The sequence below is a fragment of the Gopherus evgoodei genome, chromosome 10, assembly GCF_007399415.2.
Source record: "Gopherus evgoodei ecotype Sinaloan lineage chromosome 10, rGopEvg1_v1.p, whole genome shotgun sequence".
Lineage (NCBI taxonomy): Eukaryota > Metazoa > Chordata > Testudines > Testudinidae > Gopherus > Gopherus evgoodei.
Genome location: NC_044331.1, coordinates 7,601,246 through 7,628,541, shown reverse-complemented (window position 1 = coordinate 7,628,541; position 27,296 = coordinate 7,601,246). Strand labels below are relative to the sequence as shown.

General features: G+C 40.9%; 1 protein-coding gene across 5 annotated transcripts in view; it reads left to right on the top strand.

Annotated features, from left to right (window-relative positions):
* The first annotated feature begins 4,208 nt into the window (after nucleotides 1–4,208).
* The window catches only part of CLPX (caseinolytic mitochondrial matrix peptidase chaperone subunit), a 33,219-nt gene continuing 10,131 nt past the window's right edge, over nucleotides 4,209–27,296 (top strand). The window contains exons 1-8 of one of the 5 annotated variants that reach the window (XM_030578753.1): nucleotides 4,209–4,325; nucleotides 10,954–11,150; nucleotides 11,321–11,481; nucleotides 13,385–13,502; nucleotides 19,713–19,867; nucleotides 20,433–20,592; nucleotides 22,535–22,576; nucleotides 23,953–24,129. In XM_030578753.1, the coding sequence (XP_030434613.1) occupies nucleotides 11,093–11,150; nucleotides 11,321–11,481; nucleotides 13,385–13,502; nucleotides 19,713–19,867; nucleotides 20,433–20,592; nucleotides 22,535–22,576; nucleotides 23,953–24,129 (871 nt within the window). In that variant the 5' untranslated portion in view covers nucleotides 4,209–4,325; nucleotides 10,954–11,092. Of the gene's footprint in view, nucleotides 4,326–4,365; nucleotides 4,518–10,953; nucleotides 11,151–11,320; nucleotides 11,482–13,384; nucleotides 13,503–19,712; nucleotides 19,868–20,432; nucleotides 20,593–22,534; nucleotides 22,577–23,952; nucleotides 24,130–27,296 lie in introns of those variants that run through there. The other 4 variants (XM_030578752.1, XM_030578751.1, XM_030578754.1 and 1 more) reach the window with 4 other exon arrangements.

The following is a 27,296-nucleotide window of genomic DNA, read 5'->3' as shown; positions in this document are numbered from 1 at the left end:
ACGTACTTGAAGCCAACAGTGCCTTTTCCCTAGACCTCCATGGTTTATGAGTGAAAGTCATTCCATTTCTAGTGGTGCTCTTCAGTTGCTGAAGGCACTTCCCCTGCCACTCCCGTTCCAGGCCTTTCACAAGAAGCTCAGCAGATACAGCAGTAGAAGCAAACACTGCATGGGACTTACCTGCCCTATGTCTGGCTATAGATAGTGCTGTTAAACCTGTATTTCATAAGGCTCAAGATCCATCCAAAATTTTATCAGAAACTGTAAAAAAACGTTCAGTGTTCATGCTACATTCTGCAGCGTCCCTCTATAGCAGGGTTCTCAACCCTTTTCTTTCTGAGCTCCCCCCCATGCTCTAAAAACTCCACAGCCCACCAGTGCCAGAACAACTGGTTTTTTGCATATAAAAGCTAGGGCTGGTGTTAGGGGGTAGCAAGTAGGGCAAATGCATAGGGGGGGCACACAAAGCTAAATTGCTCAGAGTTCAGCTTCAGCCCGAGGTGGTAGGGCTTGGGGCCCCAGGCTTCAGGCCCACACAGCAAGGCTTTGGCTTTCTCCTCTGGACCCCAGTGAGTCTAACACTGGTGCTACTTGGTGGACCCCTGAAACCTGCTCATGGCCCCCCAGGAGGCACTGGATCCCTGTTTGAGAACCACTGCTCTATATAACTCCGCTATCAGGGATGGTCTGATGGTTTGCAGGTGCCTAATTTAACACACAGAGGGATCAGGTAGTAAGTTTCTTCTTCTGCCCCATTACTTGAGAGGAAAGTCAGGACCAACTCATTCAGTTCATCCTTATGGGACCAGTATCACAAGCTCTGCAAGTGTTGCCCACATGCAAGAAGGAAACAGAACTCCCTCGCATCTGTCAGAGGTAGGTACATTCTACGCTGGATAAGTTTATACCATGTATTTGGGAGTTTGTCCCATGTGTCCATTCCCGATCCAATTCCAGGTTGTCCAGGGCAAGATGCTATGATTTACATCGCTTTCCCCAGAGCTGTACACAGTTTGGCCTCTTTTTTTTTAATGTAAAATCTTTTATCAATTCTGAGAATCTGAGGAAATATCCTTCTCAAACTCCTGTGTATTTTAGATATTGAAGTAAAATATAAACACCTCCCTATTTCAATTTCTCTTGGGTCATATTATATTGTGCGGTCAATTCTTCCTGGGTTTTCACACTATTTCACAATTATAGCTCTGCATTTGATAGAGTCTGCTTTAGCTTTGCACATTTCACTGGGGTGCTGCAGGCTGGTAGTGTAACAGTTCTGTGCAAGGATTTGTCACTGTGTTCTCAGTGCTGATTTAGTGACTTGAGCCATCATTCAGTTTGGATTTATTGTTGGAATTATTTTGAGCCACTAGTGCTTTGCGGGAAGTGACTACTATTTCTGAGATGGCACCAGAAATGTATATTGATTGGGGAGGAGAATTGAACCAGTTATTCTCTCCAGCCATTGTTGCAAGAATTGCTGCATACACATAGTATTTATTTCCAGAATTATAGCTGTAGGTTTTCATAATGCTGTGGAGATCAGTCCAGTGTTCCCCCTACGATCAGACACGACACTGCAGGTGACCCCTGCCTCAGTTTCCCTCAGCCAGGGTATAAACAAGTCCAAACAGGCCTTTGTAATATTAAAGAGCACTTTCTTCGAAGGGTCTCATTTATGTAACAGAAAAAGACAACATAAAAACATAAAAAAGCTTCTGTCAGCTACTTTTCTGGACATTTTCTACCTGTGGGTTAATCAATCTTATATTTTGCTCCTTTAGCCCCAGAGCACTGTCAGGCTGAATTCCCTGCCTGGAGCTTGGGCCTCTTCCAGGCGTTCGGCCAAACGCTAGTCTTCTCCTGGCACACAGTGCCTCGCTCTTTGCTGAGCCAGTCCTCAGTAGCTCCCCAGGAATTCCAACGCCCAATTTGTTCTCCCAAGCTACTTGGGTCCCTGTATGCAAGCACATTTTGGTTCCTGGCCAATGGGAGCTGTGGGGACAGCGTACAGAGCGGAGTCCCCTGGCTACCTCTGTGCATAGGAGCCAGAGAGCAGAGAGGGGACATGCTGCTGCTTCCGGGATCCACGTGGAGCAGCCCCTGACCCTACTTCCCAGCTGGAGTGCCAGAGAGGGGCAAGCCCCAGACCCCACTCCCAAGCAGGAGTTTGAAGGCTGGATTAAAAAAGCTGGTGGGCCAGATGCAGCCCACAGGCTGTAGTTTGCTCACACCTGCTCTGGTGGGATTTGATCAGTACAAAGAATAACCTTTTCCATGGCTGAAGAAACCAAACTGCTCCCTGTGGGCAGTGCGGAACGGAGTTCCACAGGAGCCTTGTCTCAAGGCAATGTCTGCTCTGGAGGAGGCAGGTTTGCTTTTCCCGGGACAGCTCATCCCTGCAGGGGCTAAGGGAATCTGGACCTTGTCCCCTGGGAGCAGAACCTCAAAGAGAGGGCTGGTGGGGCAGCTAAAGGCCCAGGTTAAGAAGTAGGGGGGAACCCCAGCTCTGCCCCATGTAACCAGGACAGCTAGAAACCTCGTCGGCCCCCTACCAGCTGAGAGGCACCGTAGAGCTGGGCAATGAGAATAACTCAGCTGCCAAGAATATCCAGCTGGAGAGGGAGCACCCAGCATGGCTGCTGCTTTTAGTTCAGCAGCTGGGAGTATTCTCTTGCCTGGGCAGGGTGATCACAGAAGTTAGTAACAGGGGGCAGGCTTAGCAGAGTCCCAAGGAATTGCTCAGCTAGACAAGTCGGCTTCCCACTCCTTGGAGGAGGATTTTGATCAGTTAACATTTCAGTGGCCAAAGGCTCAATCTGTTGACAAATGTTTTTTCCTGCATCACCCTCACCCAGGGAGTGCTGCCTGCCCTGGTCACTAATGGTTTTTAACTTTTTACCGAGCAGAAGATTATAACTTCTCCCCCATAAGGGCAGTTTTACCCTCCCCTTTTCCAGCCGCCCTTCCCCATTAGATCTGGTTTTGCACTCTGTGCCCACCACCAAAGAATCAAAGCTGAGCCCCAGTTTTGTGCTAAGCATTTATTCTGCCACCAGGAGCTATAGTCCAGTGATTTCCAACTTATCCAGACTACTGTACCTCTTCCAGGAGTCTGATTTGTCTTGCATACCCCACGTTTCACCTCATTTTAAAACTACTTGCTTACAAAATTAGACATAAAAACACAAAAGTGTCACAATTCACTGTTACTGAAAAATTGCTGATGTTCTCATTTTTACCATATAATTATAAAATAACTTGATTGGAATATAGTTTACTTACATTTCAGTGTATAGTAGATAGCACAGTATAAAATTTTAGTGTTGTATTGACTTTGCTAGTGCTTTTTATGTAGCCTGTTGTAAAACTAGGCAAATATCTAGATGAGTCGATGTACCCCTGAATGACCTCTGTGTATCCCCAGGGTATGCCTATCCCTGGCTGAGAGCTACTGCTCTACTCAAACCCTTGCTCTCTTTCACAGCCAATCTGGCACCCAAGACCCCGGAATTGCTTTCTTCTGACTAGGACACGCCCAAGTTAGACATAATGACATTGACTTGGTGGGCAACAGAACATAGCAAGAAGAGCATGGAATGGATTTTATTAACACCAGAGCTGCTCCTCTTGAATGATGTTGCGATTGGCAGTGAAAGTCGTGAGATTTGTCACGGGTCACTTGGACACTTCTTTCCTTGCTAGAGAAACCAAAACATCCCTAAATCTAGCGACAAAATCGCTATGCTGGCAACACCCAGGGTGCGGGAAGGGACACCCAGAAATGAGGAGTTCAGGGTGCGGGAAGGGACTCCAGGCTGGAGCAGGGTGGGTGGGCTGTGAGGGCTCCAGCTGCTGGTGCAGGCTCTGGGGGGGAGGTGTAGACGGGGTGTAGGCGGCTGCTCCGGGCTGGGACCGAGGGGTTAGAGGGCAGGAGGGGGATCAGGGCTGGGTCAGGGGACTATGGCACGGGGGAGGGGGGCGTTCCAGCATCGTCACTCGACTCCCTACATCAGCAGATTGACCCAAAGCACCACAAGGTCTCTGCCAACAGGTGGCGCCTCCCCACCCCTGCAGCTCTCCACCACCTCTTCCCCACGTGCACCACAACTCCCAGCATGCAAAGGACCCCGAACTACGACTCCCGGCATGCAACGCTCTAGCGGGGCTGTGGGTGGGGTCGCCGCCTGCCGCGCAGCTCGTCACTCCTAGCGCGCCGGCCTACGTGTTCCAAGATGCAATGCGGGCCGGCACGGGCTGTTTCGCGGCTCGCGAGGGAGGAGCGTGTTGGCCGTGACGACACACAAGCGCCGAGCGTGGTGACGGTAGTTGGAGGAAGGGGGAGGGGCGGTGTTTACTGGGCAGCCGTGCGAGGGGGGAGGCGCGGCGGGCGGGCCTGAGGCCTAGTGAGCGGAGCGGGTGCGGGGCGCTGAGGCCGGGCGGGACCATGGCCGCCTGTAACACCTGCGCTGCTGCCGCGCGGCTGGTCAGCTCCTCGCTGCCCTCGGCGCACAGAGGTAATGACCCCGCCCGCCCGCCCGCCCGCCCCCGCTCTTGGGAGACGGGGCGGGTGTCCCCCTCCTCGGAGACCGGCCCCCGGGCCGCACCCTGCTCCTCCCCTCCCCAGAGACCGACCCCTGAATGCCAGCTCCCGCCGAGCCCCCCCTCTGCAAGGCCCGGGCCGAGAGCTTGCCTCCCCCTACCCCCGCTGGGGCAGTGAGCGCCCCCCGCGCTGGGGCTCCCCCCCCCCCGAGCCCTGGCCTGGATCCTGCCCCAGAGACGGGGGCGAACACCCCCCTCCGGGTGTCTCTGCGGGGTTGAACCGCCCAAGCCCTGCTCTCGGCGGGGGGCTCCTCTCCCTGCCTGTGCCTCTCCTGCTCAGCCCGCTCGCTGCATGCGCTGTCAAACCAAGGACTAAGCCTCCAAAGGACGGGGCCATCGCCCCCAAAATAAGGAGTGTCGGTGGAGGGGGGTCCAAAGGAAGTGGGGTGCCCTGCTGTAGCCACAGTTCTCTCCCTCTCTCTAGCCTGGGTTTCCCGACTCGACGTTGCCGATGTCAATACTCTAGTTATGAACGGGATATATCGCAGGCTCAGTGCTGGGGCTGGAGTCAGGTCTAAAATGAGGGATCTGACTTGGTTTGTGTTTCTTTGTATAGCTCCAGTCGATGGCTCTTGTAAAGAAGGTAGTTTGGAGAAACGGGGTGGAGGGAGTAGGAAGCATACTTGTTATTGAACTTATACAGTGCCAAACAGAGTTCAAGAATTGAAACTGTTTGTAGGATAGGCCAATTGAAATGGATTTGTCATAGAACGAGTGTACAGTTGGTAAGATATTAATTTCCAGCTGGCTTTGTTGTGGGTCAGCACAGAGGCAGTGTTGGAGATACTTTTATTAATTCCTGTCTAGACTTGACTGAAAGAAATCACCTCCCTCGATTCACCGTGTGCAGTATATTTGTGGTTCTTACTGCCAGTGACATTCTAACCAGACTTTTATGTTGCTCAGTCTTTTTAGGATCTTTAGTCAAGCAATGGTTTACTCTTTCACTAATTGTTTTGTTCTTTTTTTAAGTTCAGAAGGCCATTTGATTAGTTCAGGCCTAAATGTATATTGATTGGCTAGAAGAAAGTTTTACAAAACTAATATTAAGAGAAAGGTGTTCAGGAAAAAATAGGTTTTGTTAGGATTTAAACAATTCTCGTTAGTGATTAAATATAACATCATATTGATGAATAAACTTGTGACTGACTGGAACCTTCAAGTTTATTTTCATAGTTTAAACTAGAAATGCAAGAATTAAAGAACATAAATGTTAATAGTGTAAGGTGATGCTAATAACACAGGTAAGGATTTTAAACCTGCCAGTGCCTGTTTAATACCTGTGTAGTGAGCACAGTGTTTTGTCAGCCTAAGGCCACGTCCAGACTAGGGTATTAAAATCGATTTTAGATACACAACTTCAGCTACGTGAATAACTTAGCTGAAGTCGAATTTCTAAAATCGAGGTACTCACCCGTCCAGACAGCGCGGCATCGATGTCCGTGGCTCTCCATGTGGATTCCGGAACTCCGTTCGGGTTGATGGAGTTCCGGAATCGATGTAAGCGCGCTCGGGGATCGATACATCGCGTCCATACTACACGCGATATATCGATCCCCGAGCAATCGATTTTAACCCGCCGATGCCAAGTGTTAGTCTGGACGTGGGCTCAGTAACAATAGCTTAAGGTGGTAGTTCAACAAGGGCTATTCATTAAATTTCATGACCCATTCCATCTGATTCCATATCTGCCGGCCCGGCATGACCTACATTGGGAGGTTTAAATCAATATTTTCAACTCTGAACTCTCTACCTTACACGAACCCTCTAAAAGCAAATACAGTTTAAAAGGTAAAAAATTCTGGTCAGTATCTGAATCAAGTATTTTCTATAAACAGTATATCCAGTGTTTTTCTTTGTTCAAAATATATAATGTAAATTGAATCTATAAAGATAAATGAAAAACTAGAAAGTTCAGAATAACAAAAATTGATTTTTGAGTCCCACTTCCTGTAAAAGTTGTAGAAGAAACTATTCATATTTTGCCATATAATAATGCCTGCAACTCTTATCCAGTATTCTAGGTGCTTGTGGTTGACACCTGTTGCAATTACTGATGGAGCTAACCCTGTAAATGGTAGGAAGTTCAAGGATGGTCTGGTTTGGAACTTGAGTTCAATCTCCTGCTCCATCACAGACTCCACGTGTGACTTTTGTGTCTCTGTGTTTCAGTTCCTCATCTTTAAAATGGGATAACATAATTTTCCTACATAACTGAGATATTGAGGATAAATACATTAAAAGATTGTGATGCACTCAAATATGATGGAGTAGTACTAAACTGAGGTAGTGGCATTGCACATTATATAGCTGCTGTCAAACATAGCAATCACTTGAGTAAAATTTTATTTTTCATGTGGTATGTGTGTATATATATATATAGATATAGATATAGATATATGAGTTTAGCAAAACATACTCTCCTGGGTATCAACAAGCTGTTCAGTTTTGAATTTATTATTTTTTAACCAATCACAAATTTCTTCAAAATAAATTGTTGCTATAAAGGTGAAATAGAGGTGGGGAATGTTGAATCCCTCAGGGTTTTCACTGAATGTGGAGTGGAAATAAACCAGGTTTTTGACTGGAATGTGGAGTATTCCTGGAAAATTGCACTTTATGATTACTTACATTTTATGGAAATAGGTGCAGTAACTTTCTTCCTATTTTACTCTTTAGGTACATGTACAATAAACTTTCTCCAAAATAACCAATTTTGAAATTTGCGAGGTGGTTCTGTATCATGAAAAGCCTTCTCCCCATCTAACCAGCTCGTACTGGTGATACCTAACTTTGCCTTCTTAACCTACTTACACCATCCTAAACCCAGCCTGAGTGAAAAGATAATTCTTGCAGGGTGCCCTGAAATGCTCTGCCAACATCTTTCTCCCAACCTTTCCAGACTACTGTACCCCTTTCTGTTTGTAATATATAGAGCTGTATAAATGAGTCATTGTATGAAATTTTAGTTTATTCTGACTTTGCTAGTGCTTTTTATGTAGCCTGTTGTAAAACTAGGCAAATATCTAGATGAGTTGCTGTACCCCCTGGAAGACCTCTGCGTACCTCCAGGGTATGCATACCCCTCGATAAGAACAACTGAACTGGAATGTGTCAACTGGCATGGTATCCTGGCTAATACCACCAAGTAAATAGTATCACAACCCAGCAGAATCTTTTAAAATTGATAGATTGTCATGGTTTTTAAAGTAATGCTTGTCAAGGTTTGAGTAACAAAACATTTAACTGTTAGTATTACCATTTAAATAGTGCTTTTCATCTTCAGAGTATTGTAAAAATATTTTACTGAAAGGACACCAACTTTAAATATATATATTGAATTGATAGCATCCCTTTTAAAATTTATATCTTAATTACCTTAATTTATGCTAGTATCTTGCTAGTAAACTCTCTTTTTTTTAAATCTGCAAATCTAATTTGATTAAATATCACTGATTGTGACTTTGCAGTAGCAGATATTGGCAGATGGTTTTTCTTTAACTGTATGTGTGTAATAATGCTCTTCCTTGTTATTGTCTATCCTTCTATTAAAGTAATAAGGTGTCATTTTCAAAAACCCTCCTCTCTCAACTGACACCAAGAATTTAAGCTGAAAGTCATAAGAATTTTGTTTATTAAATCCTTTAAGATATAGTCTTGTATTGAAATGTGTGCATTAAGGGAATAAAGTGTAATGTTGAGGTGATTGATAGCCAGTGGAAAAACTCTGAAGGTCAAATATTGGAACAAAATTACATATGTCTTTCTTTGAACTTATTTTAACAAAATCCTGATAAATTAAAATAATAGCTCATCATAAATCTAAGTCTATCTTAGAAGTGACTGGAAATAATTTTCTGCCTCATTGCAAGCCAACTCTATTCATCATATCATCCATATCCTCTTCATTTGTGTGTCCCTGCTTTAGAAGGTTCTGCTGAGATGATAAACTTTCAGGGGATGAGATTACTTCCCAGGATTCAATCCTCCTCCACCTATCCCAGTCCAGATTTAGCTGGAATGAAAAATAGGAGCTGACTGTATATTGCTGTATCATTATTGTTAAGTAGCATTTTCCTATAGGTCAGTCCTTAGAATTCCCCTCACATTGTTTATGTGTAGTAGCTCCCTAGCATGAAGTCTAGATCTCAAGTGTATCATTGCTACTTGGAATTTTGTACCATTTCTCGTATTTTAATCTATATCAAGGATCGGTAACCTTTGGCCTGCGGCCTGCCAGGGTAAGCACCCTGGCGGGCAGAGCTGGTTTGTTTACCTGCCGCGTCTGCAGGTTCAGCCGATCGCGGCTCCCACTGGCCACGGTTCACCATTCCAGGCCAATGGAGGCGGCAGGAAGTTGTGGCCAGCACATCCCTCGGCCAGCGCCACTTCCTGCAGTCTCTGTTGGCCTGGAATGGCGAACCGTGGCCAGTAGGAGCTGTGATTGGCCGAACCTGCGGACGTGGCAGGTAAACAAACTGGCTCTGCCCGCCAGGGTGCTTACCCTGGCAGGCTGCGTGCCAAAGGTTGCCGATCCCTGATCTATGCAAAAGCTTTTAAAACTGTAGGAATAGTGTAGGTGGGCTCATACCCACCCAAGTGTGGAGTATTTCTCCCAGGCTATTGCAAGAATACCAGCAATTTGAGTAGCTTAATGGAGGAGGTTTTTCATATTGGGAATAAATCATTTAAAACAGCCAAAGTTAAAAATAGAATATGTAATTTAAAATTTGTCCCCACTGTTTATAGAAGATAGCATGCTGCCAAACATAACAGCCCTCCTTCATTTCCCCCTTAATAATTTGTTTCTTCAAATCTGACCTTCTGAAAATCCCTGGAAACTGACTTTTGGAAATGTTTGCAAGTAAGCGTCAAAGATTCTGATTCTGCCAAATAAAGACCAGTGTACTACACTTCTAAAAGCAGCAAAGAATCCTGTGGCACCTTATAGACTAACAGACGTTTTGGAGCATGAGCTTTCGTGGGTGAATACCCACTTCGTCAGACATCTGCATCTGATTCTTTGCTGCTTTTACAGATCCAGACTAACACGGCTACCCCTCTGATACTACACTTACTTACATGATACGTTTCATATGATTAGGAGAAATTTCAAAGGTCATTTCATTATTATCTCTGCAGTTACCTCATTTCGTAATATATATTAAAGGTTGATCTTTTTTTCATCCTGATTATGCTTTTTTGTAACTGTCACTAGTGTACTATAACCTCAATTACCTAAATGTTGCAGAGAACTTGAAATAATTTTGGATTATCAAGAAAATCTTTGATATAACAGATATTGTGGTGGGGACTGGATATTATTTTATATAACTCAAGTTTGGACTTTGAGAGCTGAACTGTAGTACTGTTTGCTAACTAACCACTACTGATAGTTTGGCCATGTCCATACTACAGGCTTCTGATGGCATGGATATGGTGGTCAGAGGCATGAGGAGATCTGATCCCTGACAGACCTAGCTGTGCCTGTTAAAGTCCTTAGTGTAAAACCTGCAGAACTGTGCTTCTGTTGTTATATTTTGTATAGGTTATTTTTATGGAGTGTTTTTTTGGGGAGGGGGGAAAGTGGGAAGGGGACGAGGAACTGTAATAAGCTATATCAGCAAAAGTGCAGTTTTGCCAGTATAGGCAGTGTCCGTATGAGAAGTGTTTTGCTGGTAATAAGATACTGGTATATCTATAACAGCAAAGTGTTCCTAGTGTAGACGTGGTCTTCATTAATCACTAAAGAGTTTAATCAAAATCAGGTCTGGTCTGGGATGCCATCAGGATTAAAAAGGAGAGCTTTTTTTTTGTTAATGTAGTTTTTCGTTCAAACTAGAGTTCTTGACAAACTTACACTTGTGAAAATCATTAAATGATTTTGTTGCCACTGCTAATGTGTTAGGTGAGAGAATGTGTAATAGTATATTAAGTGGTTACTTTTGTACTGTGATCACATTTTGGACACAAATCTAGAGGACTGATGTTAACTGAGTACAGCTGATTAATTGTTGTTTGACTATAATGCTAGTAGAAATCTTCACTACGCTATAATGGTGTAAAAATGAGATCTACATTGTCTCTTTTAATCTGTAGTTTTCTGCATGGTAGTATGTAATGTTATGGGGATGTGTGTATACACAGTGAGTTATTTTGGGGATAGTATTTAAATTTTTATTATTATACAATTCAAATGCCCATTGTATGTGAACTGTCTGCTGAATTAACTTGTTAACTTAACTGAAAATATATTCATCCCTGTGAAGACTTTAGAAGTAATGTTTAGTGTTCTGTTGATTTCCTTAAGTCAAAGGAAATTCAGGCTTGTATTCCTTCATCTTACTGTAGCTCTTCTGCTTCAGAAGGAACTTTCAAATAAATCCTATTTTGAATTGTTCTGAAATGCTGGTGACTTTTTGATGAAAAGGAAAGTCACATTTTCCTTCAAAGTCCTTTTCACTGCCATATAATAAGGACTGAGGAAGTTATGAAAAGGAGTTCTCCATACACGATATATTGGCACTTCAGATGTCTTCTGATAAATGGTAAAATACTAGCTAGAGTGGTAACTATTATATCTTGTTCTCTCTTACTCCATAAAGCAAACTAATAATAGATAATGTGGCGTATTTTCCCTGTTTTACACACAGTTTGTTTGGATTGCGGGGAGCAAGATGTGTGCCCCACAGACTTACAGGATTTGTTTCATTTCCAGGTATTACTTGTGGTCGTACTTGTCTCGCTGTTTTAGGAAGAATTGGGACTTTTGAAACTCAATCTCTAAGAAGGATTCCTTTTAGAACTTTTTCAGAAACACCAGCATACTTTGCTTCGAAAGATGGCGCGAGCAAGGATGGTTCTGGCGATGGCAATAAGGTAGTCTGCATACACTACCTATTGCTTAAAGGGGTCTCTTAACCACACTCTTTTCTGAAATTTCTACCTACTGTTACAAATCACCCTTCAGATTACTGTAACTGAAAAGATTAGAGGAAAAATATTTTCATTGTATGGTTTTGTACTGTCAAATGCGCAAATACTTTGTTTATAGTCACTTTCCCCTATTGTTTAGGTCTTTCAAACAGCAAAAAGTGAGAAATATTTTTGAAAATATTGTGAAATATAGTTATAAAACCACACACATTTGCAGATAGAAGTAGTATCTGAAACTATTAAAAAAACTGACAACCTTATTTTGGTTTTTTGAAAGCAGACATATTACAGTTTTCTAATTACTTCTGTAGTATGTTGCTATGGAACTAAGAAAGGGTTCTTTATGGAAAAGACTCATTTTAGTCTTATAATATGTTAAATTGCTGCTCTTGTTATGAACTTTTAATCTTTGTTTTACCCCATTCTTTCTCTTGTACCTGCAATTAATAAGCAGATTCTTCAGGTGTATGATTACCTGATGAGTTGCTCCCTAATCAGCAAGTAGGATTTTGGAAGGGGTATGGGGTACTTCAATAACTTTTCCTTACACTGATATTTCCTGGGATGTGAAGGACTAGCAAGGGGCATGGACAGATGTGTTGGTTTTTCAGAGGCTCGTGTGTGTGTGTGTGTATTTAGCGAGTCTATAACTGTTACGATTACAGAGAGAACCTTCAAAATGTAAAGAGGGCATAGCCAATCTAGTGATGTCTATATAAGTTTTCAGAGAGCCTGGAACAATAGCTTTGAGGTATGGACAGCTCCATCTTTCAGTGAGTGCTAACTAAGATACTTCAAGTGTCAACATTGATAAGCAGAGAAATAGCTAACAAAGCGTGTGTTTAAAAAAAAAAAAGAGCGAGCAAGAGAGGAGATATTTCTGTCATTTTTCAAAATGCAGGATGTGCCTTAATGAACTAGTACTGAAAATTTTAAAGTTGAGATGGATAGGCCTTTGATAAGAAGTGGTGGGGTTGCAGGAGGGCACAACAAGTTTAATTTTACCAAATTGGGGCTCAACTTTCAAAAGTTTGGGAAATGAGGCCTTAGTGGTTAGAACCTAAATTTTCAAAAGGGGCTTGTGATTTTGGATGCCTTAATTTTTGAGTACTCATGCTGAGACACCTTGAAAGGGCCTGTTTTTGAGAGGATGAGTGCCAAATACCTGTTTTTTCAGAATGTATGTTAAACATATTTAGACTCTAAGGTCAGAAGGGACCATTATGATCATCTAGTCTGACCTCCTTCACAATGCAGGCCACAGAATCTCACCCACCCACTCCTGTAACAAACCCCTAACCTATGTCTGAGTTACTGAAGTCCTCTAATTGTGGTTTAAAGACCTCAAGGTGCAGAGAGTCGCCCAGCAAGTGACCCGTGCCCCACGCTGTAGAGGAAGGCAAAAACCTCCAGGGCCTCTGCTAATCTGCCCTGGAGGAAAATTCCCTCCCGACCCCAAATATGACGATCAGTTAAACCCTGAGCATGGGGGCAAGACTCACCAGCCAGCACCCAGGAAAGAATTCTCTGTAGTAACTCAGATCCCACCCTATCTAACATCCCATCACAGACCATTGGGCATTTTTCAGGTTGAGCATCGAAAATCTCTGGTCACTTCTTGAAATGTAGACTTCTTTTGTCTCTTGAGAAAATGTTAGCCTGTTTTAAGCATGAAATTTTAAACTCTCTTACTATTGATGTTTGAAGTCTTTTTCACATACTGAAAAGAGACCATTTTAGCTGCCAATTTTTTTTCGTTATATACAGTGGTATGTATAATGAAACAAATCTGAAATTCATTGTATGGAACTAACAATTGAAATATTGTTTTATTGTTTCTCATTAGAAATCTGTCAGTGAGGGAGGCAGTAAAAAGTCAAGTTCTGGAAACTCGGGGAAAGGAGGAAACCAGCTGCGGTGCCCAAAGTGTGGTGATCTGTGCACACATGTAGAGACCTTTGTTTGTAAGTGTTAACAAAGGATTATTGTGTTCTGATTTGTATGGATGATTCTCCATTTCTATAAAATATTGAAATGATTGCTAAACTAAAATTTTAACCATTCTGTTCCAATAGCTAAGTTTTATTCTGAATACTGAGAATTTCAGATACTTATGCCATGCATATAAATATCCTGCTATGATAGTGTCAATCCAGAATAATGTCACTGACGTAAATCAGGAGTAGCTGCATGAGTGTAATCAGGAGCAGAATTCGGTCAACAGTATGCAGAGCGATATTGTGAACAATATAAGCTTATTTGAACTATTACGTTTTGTATCTTAGTGGAAGAGGTGTTCATGTAAAGTAAAATATTACTTCAGCTCCTGACTTGCTTTCTAATGACCGTGTGCATGATTTTTGCTTATTTACCATTAAAACCTTTTTCTTAAGCAATAAGAAGAGTAGGATGAATTGCTGATCCACTAAGAGAATCACCACATTTTAGAAAATATTAGAAGAATTGTACATTTTGGACTTTACAGGCCAGAATAAAAGAGCCATAGTGTATTCAAAAGAGTAGTTGAGTTCACAATGAATGGGGGGGAAAAAATCGTCTAACATCAAATGCCAGACCACCACTGATGATTAATCTTATTTTTGAAGTGCAGCCTTTGCCTTCCCTGGACATTTTGTGTACTGTACAGCAAGAATTTTAACACATGAAGTTTAAAATATTTAGAATTAATCCTTTTAAACAGAAGATTAAAGAGGTTGTAGCACAGCAGCAATGTTGAATGGAGGAGCAAGGAGGTGAGTAATATGACTCTAGGACTAAAAGTAGTCATACTTAAAAGCACTTTGGACAGATAAGCTGAGGCAGTTGTCTAGAGCAGCATGAATCCCATGTCTTAGAATCTACTAGAGTGAAGCACAATCTCTTGCTTACCTAGCAAGTAATAGAGATCACTAAAAATTGGGTTGTCAGGGCACAAATATTCATCAGCTTCTTTTGTTGAGACTTAAGGATGAGGTTTCAAGAATAGCCAGGCTGTGCTTTAAGGGTTAAAAACAAGGTCAATTTAAAGTTCCTGTAAAGAGTGCAGGGTAGGTGTAATATCACAAATACCTACACTAAAAGCAGATTTCTGATGCTTTGTTCTGAACAAGCTGCAAACAGATAAGCCTTGATAGGAAGGTATTGCAGTAATCCAACTTTATGGTCCCAGGGATATGTCTTAGTGTTGCAAGATAGTCCCAAGATAGATAAAGGATCAGCCTGAAGGAGGGACTGCTTTTCAGAAGTGTTAAGCTCCTACAGCTTGCATTGATTTCAGTTAAAAATATGTGCTCAGAACTTCTGCAAATCTGGTGCTAATTGCACAGCTGGAATAAACACTTCAGACCCTGTTCACCACATGAGACTTTCCACAGAAAGGGTGTAGTTGAAAGTGAGGAAAATATTCTTAATTTGACTCAACCATCTTCAGAAGACGCCCAGTTGTAAACAAAGACATCAGGAAACTGAGTCTCAAAATTACTATCTCCACCTCTCTTACCACCCAGACCAGGGTAGATGATGAGGTTGTTTATGTGCATACAGCTGGAAACATCATCCAAGAATTGCTTCAGGGAAGAGTTCAAACTTGTTGGGTCCATGGGCAACAGAGAGACACTTACATATCATCAGTGTCACAAAGATACTTTAACCTGTGTTTAGAAATGATCTTGCCATGAAGCTCATAGTCTTATGATGTAGGAGAGTAGCTTGGCTGATATATTTTCATTTTAAAAAGACCAGAGCCAGACTGGAACCTAACCAGGATATCATGGGGCACATAATCAGAATTGGAAGGGACCTCAGGAGGTCATCTTGCCCAACAGGGGACCAATTCCCAGACAGATTTTTGCCCCAGATTCCTAAATGGCCCCCTCAAGGATTGAACTCACAACCCTGGGTTTAGAAGGCCAATGCTCAAGCCGCTGAGCTGAGCTATCCCTCCCCTCTAAGACTGACAAACAATTACCTTTCCTTAAAAGGAAGATTGCGGCTGATGGAAGTTTGAGAGAACTCAAGCATCAAGATACAGTGAGTGGATGGCCTCTTTTAAGCAGTTGGATATTCCTAATTTCTCATCACTCTCGAGAGGCTGGGATTTAAATCTTTTTAAAGGTCCTTTTATACAATGCAGCATTGCAACAAGTAGGAGTGGAACCAACTCTTTTTTCTTTTATGTAGGGCTTGTTATAGAGACCGAACAGAGGGAGAGCTGTCATTGGATTCCTAGTAACTATGATCTTTAAGAAAATCAGTTGTCATTGCTATAATAATTCAGATATTCCTTTTAGGCTTATATCAGTTTCTTCCTGAAATTGTTGGACCCATTACATCTTTTTTCAGTTCTCTTTCAAACTGTTAATTTGAGTACCATACACTTTCCCTAACTCAATCTGTTTTTGTTACTCTGCTTATTTTCTTTTCTGGGTTTATTTGCACTATAGAATGCAGAATAGTTGTGGAGACGCAAGCTGTTTTCTAATCCTCCTTAAAGTGTCAAAATTTCCATCCAAGTTCCATTCCCAGAACTATTAATGGATGGTTGTATTCTATGAAACAGACTGTAACTTGATCTTCAGCTAAACCTGTAATGCCACTACTTTAAAAAGACAAAACAAAATTGTTGTTTTGACTTGTAAATCTTCAGGGTTTTAATTGCATGTTTACTGACTAAGGAAAACACATTTATCCAGGATGTGCCCCACACACTTAAAAAATTAAACATCAAATTAACTCTGTACTCATCTTGAGATGATTAACAAAATGCTAAAATGGAATTGAGTCAGAGAGCTTCTTTATTCATGAATCAAGTTGTGAAGAGCCACTGAGTGGGGGAGTGACAGCTTGACATTCCAGTGCAGCTTGTTTGTAATGTGCTTCTTTATCACATATTGCTGCAAACCTTGCACAATGGTTTTGTAATTCTGTGCTATTCCAACACACCCATCTTTCCTGGGCCCTTTGGAGGTATTAAAGGGATCTTGGTAGTTCTTACCCATTTGCTCAACACTCCTTGTACCTGGCATTAGGTGTCTGGCTGTGTGGAGGGAAATCCTGTGATCAGTGCTTCCTTCAGTGAGATAAAATTCATGCCTGAGACATGAAGTCAAAACCACCTATATCTTTTGAGCCTGAGTATTGCTGATTTAAGTACTCTTAAACAGGCATTGTCATCACCTCATTCTGCCGGGATGAACTCCCTGCCCTTTCCATCCTCCAGAGCAGGGTTTTCCTGTCATGTTTAAACCTGTTAGGAAATTAGTGGCTTTCCTGCCCTTTTTTCCTTGACATCATGCTCTCTCAGAGCAATTGCAGTGTATTAACTATCTCCACCCCAGAATGTAGATTCAAGCTTTTTAAAAAATACTATTGCATCAAGTTTTTGCACATATGTGAGCAACGCTGTCTCTGGTGTGACATGGCTTGCACCGTACCACTATAAATGCTGACTGGGCAAATACCTTTGTAGTGTGCAGCCTTCAGCTTGCCATGGGAGCAAAGTCAACAGTTAAGTTTAATATCCTTTTCACTACCTGTTGTATCTAAACATTTGCAGACCTCATCGTGCCAGTGAAGTTATTTGAAATTGGAACTATTGCACAGACATTTGTGTGTACTTATTAATATAACATTATTGCTGGCTCTGGAGATCTGCAGGGCTGCTTACACCTCCTCTGTCCAGGGCAAATTGTTAAAAAGTATGACCTTCTGTGAAGCTGGTGATTTAAAATGTTTTGCCAGTTGCCATTGATGCTATCGTTGTAGAGTCTAAAATAAAAAGGTCTAAAGTTTACATTTACAGAGTCTGTGGGGCATCAGCACAGTGTTCAGCAGCCCCCCATCCCCCTCAAAAAACCCACACTCCCACAGTTTCCTAGTGGTTCTGATTCCTTCCTATTTGAAAATGAGCATTGCTGTGGAAACTAAGTGATCTTATTTTCCTTTGTCACAGCTGTAGGAAGGAGCATGAACTAGTGTTCAGAACATGAAACTCCAAGTCAGAAGATCTTGATGCCAATCCCAGCTCTGTCACTGACTTGCTCTGACCTCAGGGAAAATGTGGCACAGTGATGATTTTCTCTGTCTGTAACCTGGGGGCAGTAGCTACCTCAGAGGGGTATTGGGAGGCTTAATGTTTGTAAAGCACTTTGAAATCTTCCAATGAAAGCTGCTGTAAAAGTGCAAAATATAATGCCTTGCCTTTATGTTCCTTTTTCTCCAATGCTTAAGGGAGTGACTATATTCGTGTTCATTCTGTGGTGCTAATGTTGAGTGCTAGCATTATGTGAGGGAAAAGAATGTTCCCATGGTACTAGCCGTCAATAAGGATGTCCGGCATGTTCTGAGCTTGTGCAGGTGCGCACGCTCTCCCTGTAATATTGGCAATTGATAGTATATCATAGGAGGGTTGCTTGCAAGTGAGTGACCTTTGCTCTTCTCCACTTCCCCCTCCCTACTATGATATCATCAGTTCATGCTGTTACCACTGCAGTGTTCCATCTCCTCTGTTCACTTTGCTTAAAGGAATAGGATTAAGAGCAGGGAGGTTTCCACATTGCAGCAGCACTTTGATAATCTGTTAAAATTAACAGATTTGTATTTTTTTATAAAAACCTAATTTTATTTGTGCAGCTACAGAATTTTGGAACATATGTATCTTATCTGTTGGATGAGTTTCTCCTAACATCTGTTCTATGGGAAGCAGGAGCACGATGTAAAAATTTGTTTGGTTCTTGTCATAGGTTGACAATAAACTTACTCAGAATTTGGCAGTGCAATCTGTTTTCTAAAGACCTTTAAAAGTTCAGAGAATTGTTATAAAGTTCTTTACCTAGTCATTTTAATAAGGAGTAGTTATTTGTCGAAATAGGTCATGCTGCACCTTTGGCACACTTAACCGAGGACGGTCAAGTGCTGGAGCAGGAATTGAACGCTAATGTTGGATTATGGTTCTGTTCTTTGAAATCATCTAGAACAGATGCCGTTTTCTTTGCTTTTCTGAAACAGACAATAGCTTTAATAGTGCCAGTCCATAAGTTGTTATAAAGTATTTCTGAATCTGATTCTTTATCTTTCTTTGAAGTCTGAGTTGCTGCTGTCCTAAAAATTGATTCCCAAAGACAGAAAAATGTTCTTCTTAAGAAAATCTATTATTTGTTCTTGAAGTTTTTTTTATTATGACATCTCCAAAACAAACAAACAAAAAAACCCAACCCTAGAACACTAGTAGTTAATTTTTGAAGTGATAACCAAAATGTTGCTCACTAGACAGGGAAAGTCATATTATACTTCACATTTTCCTCAGTTTTTGTCTTTTCTTTTAAGTGTAAATGCTTGTATATTCTAAATGTGTTTAATTGAAAATACTACTGATTTAGTATATTTGGATTGAAGCCATTCAATATACTGCCATACTACATTAAAAGAAACTGAAATACCAATTTGATATAAATTATGTTCAAAACTGATTAGAAATTGGTTGACAGTAAGCAGAGTTTTGTATAGTTTGTGGTTTTATGGGAAATCTCCAGACCCCAACGTCCACCTTTCACGATAGCCTGATTAATTCCATGCAGGGGAGCACACATGAAGGGAGCAGTGTTACTTTTTTAGTTTTTGGGCCAGGCCCAGTAGTTGTTGCCTTTCTCTGTGTATTATAGATCCAGTAGTGCTAGTCTGTTCAGAGCCAAATTATGTGCCTTCCCCTGTGTATACAGGATTATAGAGCTCCCTGTGTATTTTATGTTCCCTCCACATGTCTCAAGTAGCATAAAAGAGGTTGCCACATTTGGGTGAATTTCATCCTTCGAATACAGTTGTTACTGAGCAGAGCACCAAACTAGAAATAGCAACTTGCCTTCTTTTCCTAGGTCTGTCACTGTCTGATCTTGGACAAATTGCTTTGCCTCTCTGTATGAATTTCACTATCTTTTAAATGCTTTGTAAAACTTTTGAGGTGAACAGATGAAAAGTGCTGCGTAAATGTAGAGTATTTACTAATTTTGTCTCTTGATTTGATGTTATCCCAATTTAAAATATACCTTGGAAGCAGAGAAGGTAATTGACAGAATGTTTGTTATTACAGATGTTTAAGTTCTGTGTAGCATGAAAGTAGAAAGTTGAATGAATGATGTCTAAACAGTCTCTTACCACGTCATTTTACTTTTTTTTTACAGCTTCCACCCGTTTTGTGAAGTGTGAAAAATGTCACCATTTTTTTGTTGTGCTGTCAGAGGCAGACTCAAAGAAGAGCATCATTAAAGAGCCCGAATCAGCAGCAGAAGCTGTGAAATTGGCATTCCAACAAAAGCCACCTCCACCACCAAAAAAAGTATGGCTCTTAATTTCACCATAGTTTACTTATCTGCATTATAGCATATTTGAATGTTTTACTTTTAAAAATCTGTATCAAAGTTTTAAAATTCAAGTGGGACATAAATCCAAGAAAAGATAAAAATTGGTTTTCCAAGATTTAAACATTTACTACTTGTATTCTACAGGATGCAGTGAAGTATTTTATTGAAGGTAAAATTGTTAGTTTCATAATCTGTGGTTCTATGTATGTATTGGATAGTTAATGCTCATTTCCATAACCTTTATTAGTTTGTATCACAAACCATGATATAAAATTTTAAAATCAAGTCTGTTTAGATAGTTAGTATAGCCTCCATTTATGGTCCATCCACGTTGTGCTCCAAAGCCTTGGAGTTCAGCTCCTTCTATGTATTAGAATTTCAGAATTTGATGTCTCTTAAACTCAGGTTTTGTTCAGTTTTAGATCTCTGTAGTCTATGTTAATTTTGTACCTGGAGCACCCTGTAATGCTTTTATCGTGCATGAGTGGCTTAGAAATACAATTATTTTTATTTATTTATTAAGTTAGTTTTATTTTTCAGATTTACAACTACCTCGACAAGTATGTTGTTGGTCAGTCTTTTGCCAAGAAGGTGCTTTCAGTCGCTGTGTACAATCATTACAAAAGAATATATAACAATATCCCAGCTAATCTGAGACAGCAAGCAGAAGTTGAAAAGCAGACTTCTTTAACACCGAGAGGTTTGTACAATGTTTCATATTTTTCTGATTATAAAGTATATTGTCTCTGTGGACTTTTCTCCTGTACTTATGGTGATGCTATAATAAATGCAAGCAGCCATTGTGCATGTAAAACTTCAGATGAATTCAGTGGTATGTGTTACCTGCATGAAGAATATATTACTTGCTCGTTAAATGATTTCATTGGCTAGTGTAGACATAAATGCTAGATAAAAGCAAACATTTTCAAAAACTTATTTCTATGAATGCCTCCATTAATATTTTTCAATAAAAAGATTTGCTTAGATTTAAAGCTTCTGAAATGTTTGCAACTGCTTTTTCATATGCTGCAATCTTTTCAGTGCATGAGAACCAGCAAGCAAAGTGAATTGTCTTTGTTTGCTAAGCTGAGTGATGTGCAAGATGTAAAGATGTAACATAAATAATGAAAAGTAAATAACTTGTTAATTGAAAGTAATTTTAAATTTTCTTAGTTATGTTCTGTGTTAAAATGATTTTTAGCTGCATGGTGTACCTTTAACCTTTGACTAGATGTAAATTTTGTAACTATTATGTGAATAAGCCATGAAGTTTTATGGCATCATGGGCAATTTCTAACTTATTTAAATATTTAGCATCTGTTGGTCCTTTCAAGTGAATCTGATAGTGCTTTATAAAGTGAGCCTATTAAAATTTTTTCTTTTTAATCTGCTTTACTACTTGAGCAACATATGTAGTGTTCAGTTGCAAGAAATAACCAAGAGGAGTTATAAGACCGAAATTGTATTCTATTTAGTATAACCTGATGAATAATTAACTACATATTTTTGTTCCTAAGTCAACAGAAACTGTTGGTCAGTTTAATATTGTTAAATATCCAACAAGTTCATATGAGGTTACTTGTTGGCTGTGCTTTAGCTGCACAATAGTTATGCAGTAGTATCAGTTTACTTTATTTTTAGAAGTGAGATTAAACTCTGATAACTGATTCAAGGCTCACTCAGTTTGATTTATAGAGTGTCATTCTGACTTGAAATCTAAGGTTTAGTATGCTAACTGCATAAAAAAAAGATGCTTTAGTAATCACATTTTCTGCATTTTATCTTAAAACTGTTTCTGATTTCTAATTGTATTATTACTTATACGTACTGCAGTTGTGACTAATGGTCTAAGCCAGGGATCGGTAACCTTTGGCACACAGCTCCCCAGGGAAAGCCCCTGGCGGGCCGGGATGGTTAGTTTACCTGCCGGGTCCGCAGGTTCAGCTGATCGTGGCTCCCACCAGATGTGGTTCACTACTCCAGGCCAATGGGGGCTGTGGGAAGCGGCCTGGCCCAAGGGTTGTGCTGGCTGCCACTTCCTGCCACCCCCATTGGCCTGGAGCAGCGAACTGCGGCCTGTGGGAGCCCCGTTCGGACGTACCTGCGGACGTGGCAGGTAAACAAACTGGCCTGGCCCACCAGGGGCTTTCCCTGGCAAGCTGCGTGCCAAAGGTTGCTGACCTCTGGTCTAAGCACAAACCAGGATCTCGTGCTAGGCACCATACAAACACAGAACAGAGACACTTCCTGCCCCAGAGAGATTAAAATTAGCAATTATAATTGATAGTCTTTTTTAAAAAATGTAGAATAATCTTGTATCAAAGTATTACAATGCTAGTTTAAGATAATTTTTAAAAATCCAGATTAAATCTGGTATGGTTTTTTTTACTAAGTGTCTTATATTTTAAGATTTAGATGTAAAAACAGCTAATTTATTGTAATCTAGAGAAAGCAGGTAATCAATTTTAGATGACTAAGTAGTCCCAGATAGGGAGCTCTTAGATCTGACAAATAAAAACTAACATGGGGATTTCTTGTTTGTAATACCTTGATTTCACCATGAAATGTATTCAGAAGAGGGCAAGAGGCGGAGCAAATATATATATTTTTTTTTATATTACCGTTTTCATCCTCTCTCTTAGAGTTAGAAATAAGAAGACGGGAGGATGAGTACAGATTTACAAGTAAGTGAACTCTCCTCATGTCCTCCTCTGCAATATCTACCCTTGAAATTAACATCAGAACAGTGGTTTAGTGGTGGCTTGGTAGAAATTATGGGCCAAATTCTGCTTGCTTTTACAAGTAGTCCTTGTAATGAGCATTTGTGACTGAATAGGATTTTACCTTGTATATAATTCTACATGGAAGGCAGGTAAAGTGTTAACCTACAAGTTTCTATATAAGTGTCCGTACAAAGAATTAACCTGGATTAAAGAGAGTGAAAGTTTAGACTTGTTTTCTCAGTTTGAGATATTTGTAGTAGAAATTCATGAAATTATACATCTGATACCAACTTTTTAAGGCAAAAGGAAATGTGAATCACTGCCTAGTAGGTAAAGCCTCATGTCAACTTTCATATAGTATTAATCATGCAATGTTATATTAATGTATTTGCTACAACATAGTTGTACTCTGAAAAGTAAGTGTCAAAATGGCATTGTGGTGGTCCATGTTTGTCTCATTGACACCTGGTCCTATTTGCTCAGCTCACAAATACAGGTTTTTTTCTAACTACAAGCTGACTTTCAAACTGGGTTCTTCTTGCCTCACGCAGCATCCATCATCTGTAAATAAGGCTTCTGCAGACCAATTTGTAATCCTAGTTACACCTGGTCAATTCCATTTTCTTTAAATTACAAAATTCTGCCTTGCAATTGGAACTACTTAAAATTCTGTTGATGAATGAGAAGGAATAGAATCCAGTTCACTCTCTCATCTTTCTGTTGGCACTGCAGTACTAATGAATAAAAAACTGTTTAAAAAATAAAGACCGTAATGTACCACTAAATCTAAGTCTCAGATCTATTGTTAGAAGTTATTTTAATATAGTCACTTTTTAGCGTAGTTGCATAGTTTTTGTGTATATTAGTAGTTTGAAATTTTTTATGAGTTCTTATACTTTGCCAGGCATTATGGTATCTAAGTGCCTTTTGGTTTTATATATATTTATGTATAGGAAAAAATACTTGGTTACTTGTTTTGTGTGTGGACTAGGAATTTTGCATGCACTTGTTTAATATATTAGAATGTTTTAGATAAGCTTCTATACAATTTCTATTTCTGTTTGAAATATCTTTTCAAATATGTAAAAATATGCTTATTGAAACATAGGTGAATGCAGTTACTCTTTTTCTGGTGTTTATGCTAACTGTGTTTGTTGCAATCTGGTGTGTAGATTGCAGTATTTTCTAAAGTAGGATTACTGGTTCACAGAACAAACCATTGAAAGATTACAGGAACCATCAGTTAAAATTTTAATTATGTACTCAACAGTAGTGTCAGACTCTGTCAGTTTAAGTTAAACCTGGTTCTCAAACAAAGCTTTTATTGTTAATTTCAGAACTTCTGCAGATTGCTGGAATAAGTCCCCATGGTAATGCTTTAGGAGCATCAATGCAGCAACAAGTGAACCAGCAGATGCCTCAGGAGAAACGAGGAGGTGAAGTACTAGATTCAACCCATGACGACATAAATCTTGAAAAAAGTAATATTTTGCTGCTTGGACCAACTGGGTCAGGTATGTAATTTAACACTTCTGTAGATTTTGAGTACCTTGGAAACAGATAAGCTACAAATATTTTTATGTTACCAGTTGAGTGAATAAAATCATGACATAGAATCATAGAAATGTAGGACTGGAAGGGATCTTGATAGGTTATATAGTCCAGTCACCTGTACTGAGGCAGGACTTGGTGTTGTCTAGATCATCCCTGGCAGGTATTTGTCTAACCTGTCCTGAAAATCCTCTAATGGTGGAGATTCCGCAGCCTCTTAAGATAGTTCATTGCAGTGCTTAAAACACCCTTACAGTGAGAATTTTTTCTTAATGTCTAACGTAAATCTCCCTTGCTGCAATTTAAGCCCATTACTACTTGTCCTGTCCTAGGTAGATAAGCAGAACAATTTTTCACTCTCCTCTTTATGACAGCCTTTTATATAATAGTCTTCAAGTGTGTTCCCACCCTCAATCTTGTCTTCGCCACACTAAACAAATGCAGTTTTTTCAATCTTTCCTCATAGGTCATGTTTTCTAGACCTTTAATCATTATTGTTGCTCTTCTTTGGACTTTCTCCAATTTGTCCAGATCTTTCCTGAAGTATGGTGCCCAGAACGGGACACCGTGCTCCAATTGAAGTCTTATCAGTGCTGAGTAGAATGGAAGAATTACTTCTTGAGTCTTGCTGACAATGCTTCTGCTAATACATCCCTGAATGATGTTTACTTTTTCTACAACAGTATTACGTTACATTACAGTATCACATGCATCTGACGAAGTGGGTATTCACCCACGAAAGCTCATGCTCCAAAACGTCTGTTAGTCTGTAAGGTGCCACAGGATTCTTTGCTGCTTTTACAAATTTTTTAAGTATACTCTATGCTGCTGTTCAAATAATTTTTGAAGATATTGAATAGAACCAGACTCAGGACAGATTTTTGAGTTCCTGTTTTAAGAAATGTCAGTCTCTGGTGGTTCTTTTTGGCAACAGCAGCTGGTTAATAACAAAAAAACAGCAGGAAATAGAAATGCTAAACTCCAGCCTTTGCTGTATAGTATGTGCTTATCCTAAACTACAAGAAATCTATATTGAAACATGCTGCATGTTGAGTTCACTTAAAAACAGATTGAAATGAGCTTTTCCTCCATAGTATAAAATTAGCATTTTAATTCTGCTCTTCAGACCTGGGTACTGCCAGCTTATATTACACCTCCCTCCTTTCCAACTACCTGTCTGATCCAATTTGCCCTCTGCCATACTTCAGATGCATCCACTATGATGATTTCTTTCAAGCACAGGACCCTGTTGACTGTAATCATGGGACTACAAGAAAAAAGTGCCATGCACAATTTTTATATCCTGATAATGGTGCCTGCAAATCATATTTTCAAAGGTCTTCAAATCCAAGAAGACAGGTGGCCATCCGGTGTTACCCACAGATACATCCATAATGTGTACTGTGGAATGTGGGTGGCTCATCTTGGTCAAAAATCAATTGTACTGCAAGGTTCAGGCAATTTTCCAGAACAATCATATAAATACCTTGCTAGAATCGGTTATAGGAAGATGTTGTAATCATACCTCAGCTACTAGCAGTGAAAAACAGCAGTTCCTATAGACTGATAGCGTGGAAACAGAATTGTCTGGAATCAGGTAGGGAAGAACAAAATCAAAGCAAACTCTTCCTGGATACAGTTCAGTATCAGGAAATTCTATATGCTCAGAAAATAACCAGTCCTTAAATCCAGTCCGTTGCAGGTGCTTTAATAAATGTGGTTATGACATGCAAAATGTGTCTACTTGGAACCTGATCTTCAGAGGTGTGGAATACCCAGTGAGCTTAAGTTGTATTGTGTAAAATGATGCTCCCACCTCTTAGGATTTTGATGAATGTAGTGAATTAGGCCTACTGTACACTGGGAATTTACTTCAGTATGGCTCTGTCTCTCAGGGTGTGAAAAATCCACAGCCCTGAGAGACGCAGCCTAAATTCCCTGTAAGCTGTGCGGCTGCGCAGCAGCCTATTTAGCGCCCGCAAGTGTTCAAGGAACCCACCCAGGGATCAGCCGGGGGAGCAGCGCCCCCTGGCCTCACCTAGCCCAGTCCCCAACCTGCCGCAGATGGGGCGTCCCACTCTGTCCCAAACCCGGCTGGGGAAGGGGCGCCTATCCTGTGGCCCCAGCCCCAGAGCTGCTGCAGTGGGGAGAGGCGCCTCTTCCCGCCCAAGCCTAGGTGCTGCTGTGGGGGGAGAGAGCTGGAAGAAGTCCTCTCTCCGCGCTGAGCACTCTCCTGCACCCAAACCCTCATCCCTGGCCTCACCTCAGAGCCCGCATTCCCAGCTGGAGCCCTCACACCCCTGCACCACAACTCTCTGCCCCAGCCCTGAGCCCCTCACCCCCAACCAGAGCCCTCACATCTCTGCACTCCAACCCTCTACCTGAGTTCTGTGCCCCTTCTCACACTCTGAACTTCTCAGTGCCACCCCCACCACATGCATTTTATTATGTGCACTAATGTGACAGTCGTGTGTCACACATCAACTCCATATTGGTGCATATAACAAAATTCATTCCACGCATGGGTGGGAAAAATTAGAGGGAACACTAGATGCAGCTATAGTAACCTAACTCCCAGTGCAGAAACGCACTAGAATTCTCCCATTGACCTAGCTACTATCTGTAGAGGAGATGAATTACCTGTGTTGACAGGAGAACCCTGTCAGCTTAGGTAGTGTCTGCACTGAAGTGCTACAGCAGTTCAGTTACAACGATGCAGCATTTTAAGTATTGACAAGTCCTTAGTGTGAGTAATAGACATCCATGTCAGTCACTCCATAGTGAACTGACTTCTTGCTTGTTACCTTTTTGGTCTATTCATTTTAAGGCATCACTCTTCTGATTTTTAATTCACTCTAACACTAGAGGAAAAATAATGCCCATGTGCATGACTGTAATTGAAACATCTTTTAAACAGCAAAATGCAGCAGCAAAGATGGTTTCTGGGGTTTGTACCCCTAATAGCAGCTGCAAGTGATGCATGGTATTTGATGACTCACAGGTCCTCTACCCACCTGTGCTTAGCATTGTTGGGAAGGGAGAAAAAGGCTATGCTACTGAATCTTCCTTCATTAAGGGGAGAAAACTGTGTAATCAGTCATTAAAGCCATGTTAAAAATATAACTTTTCT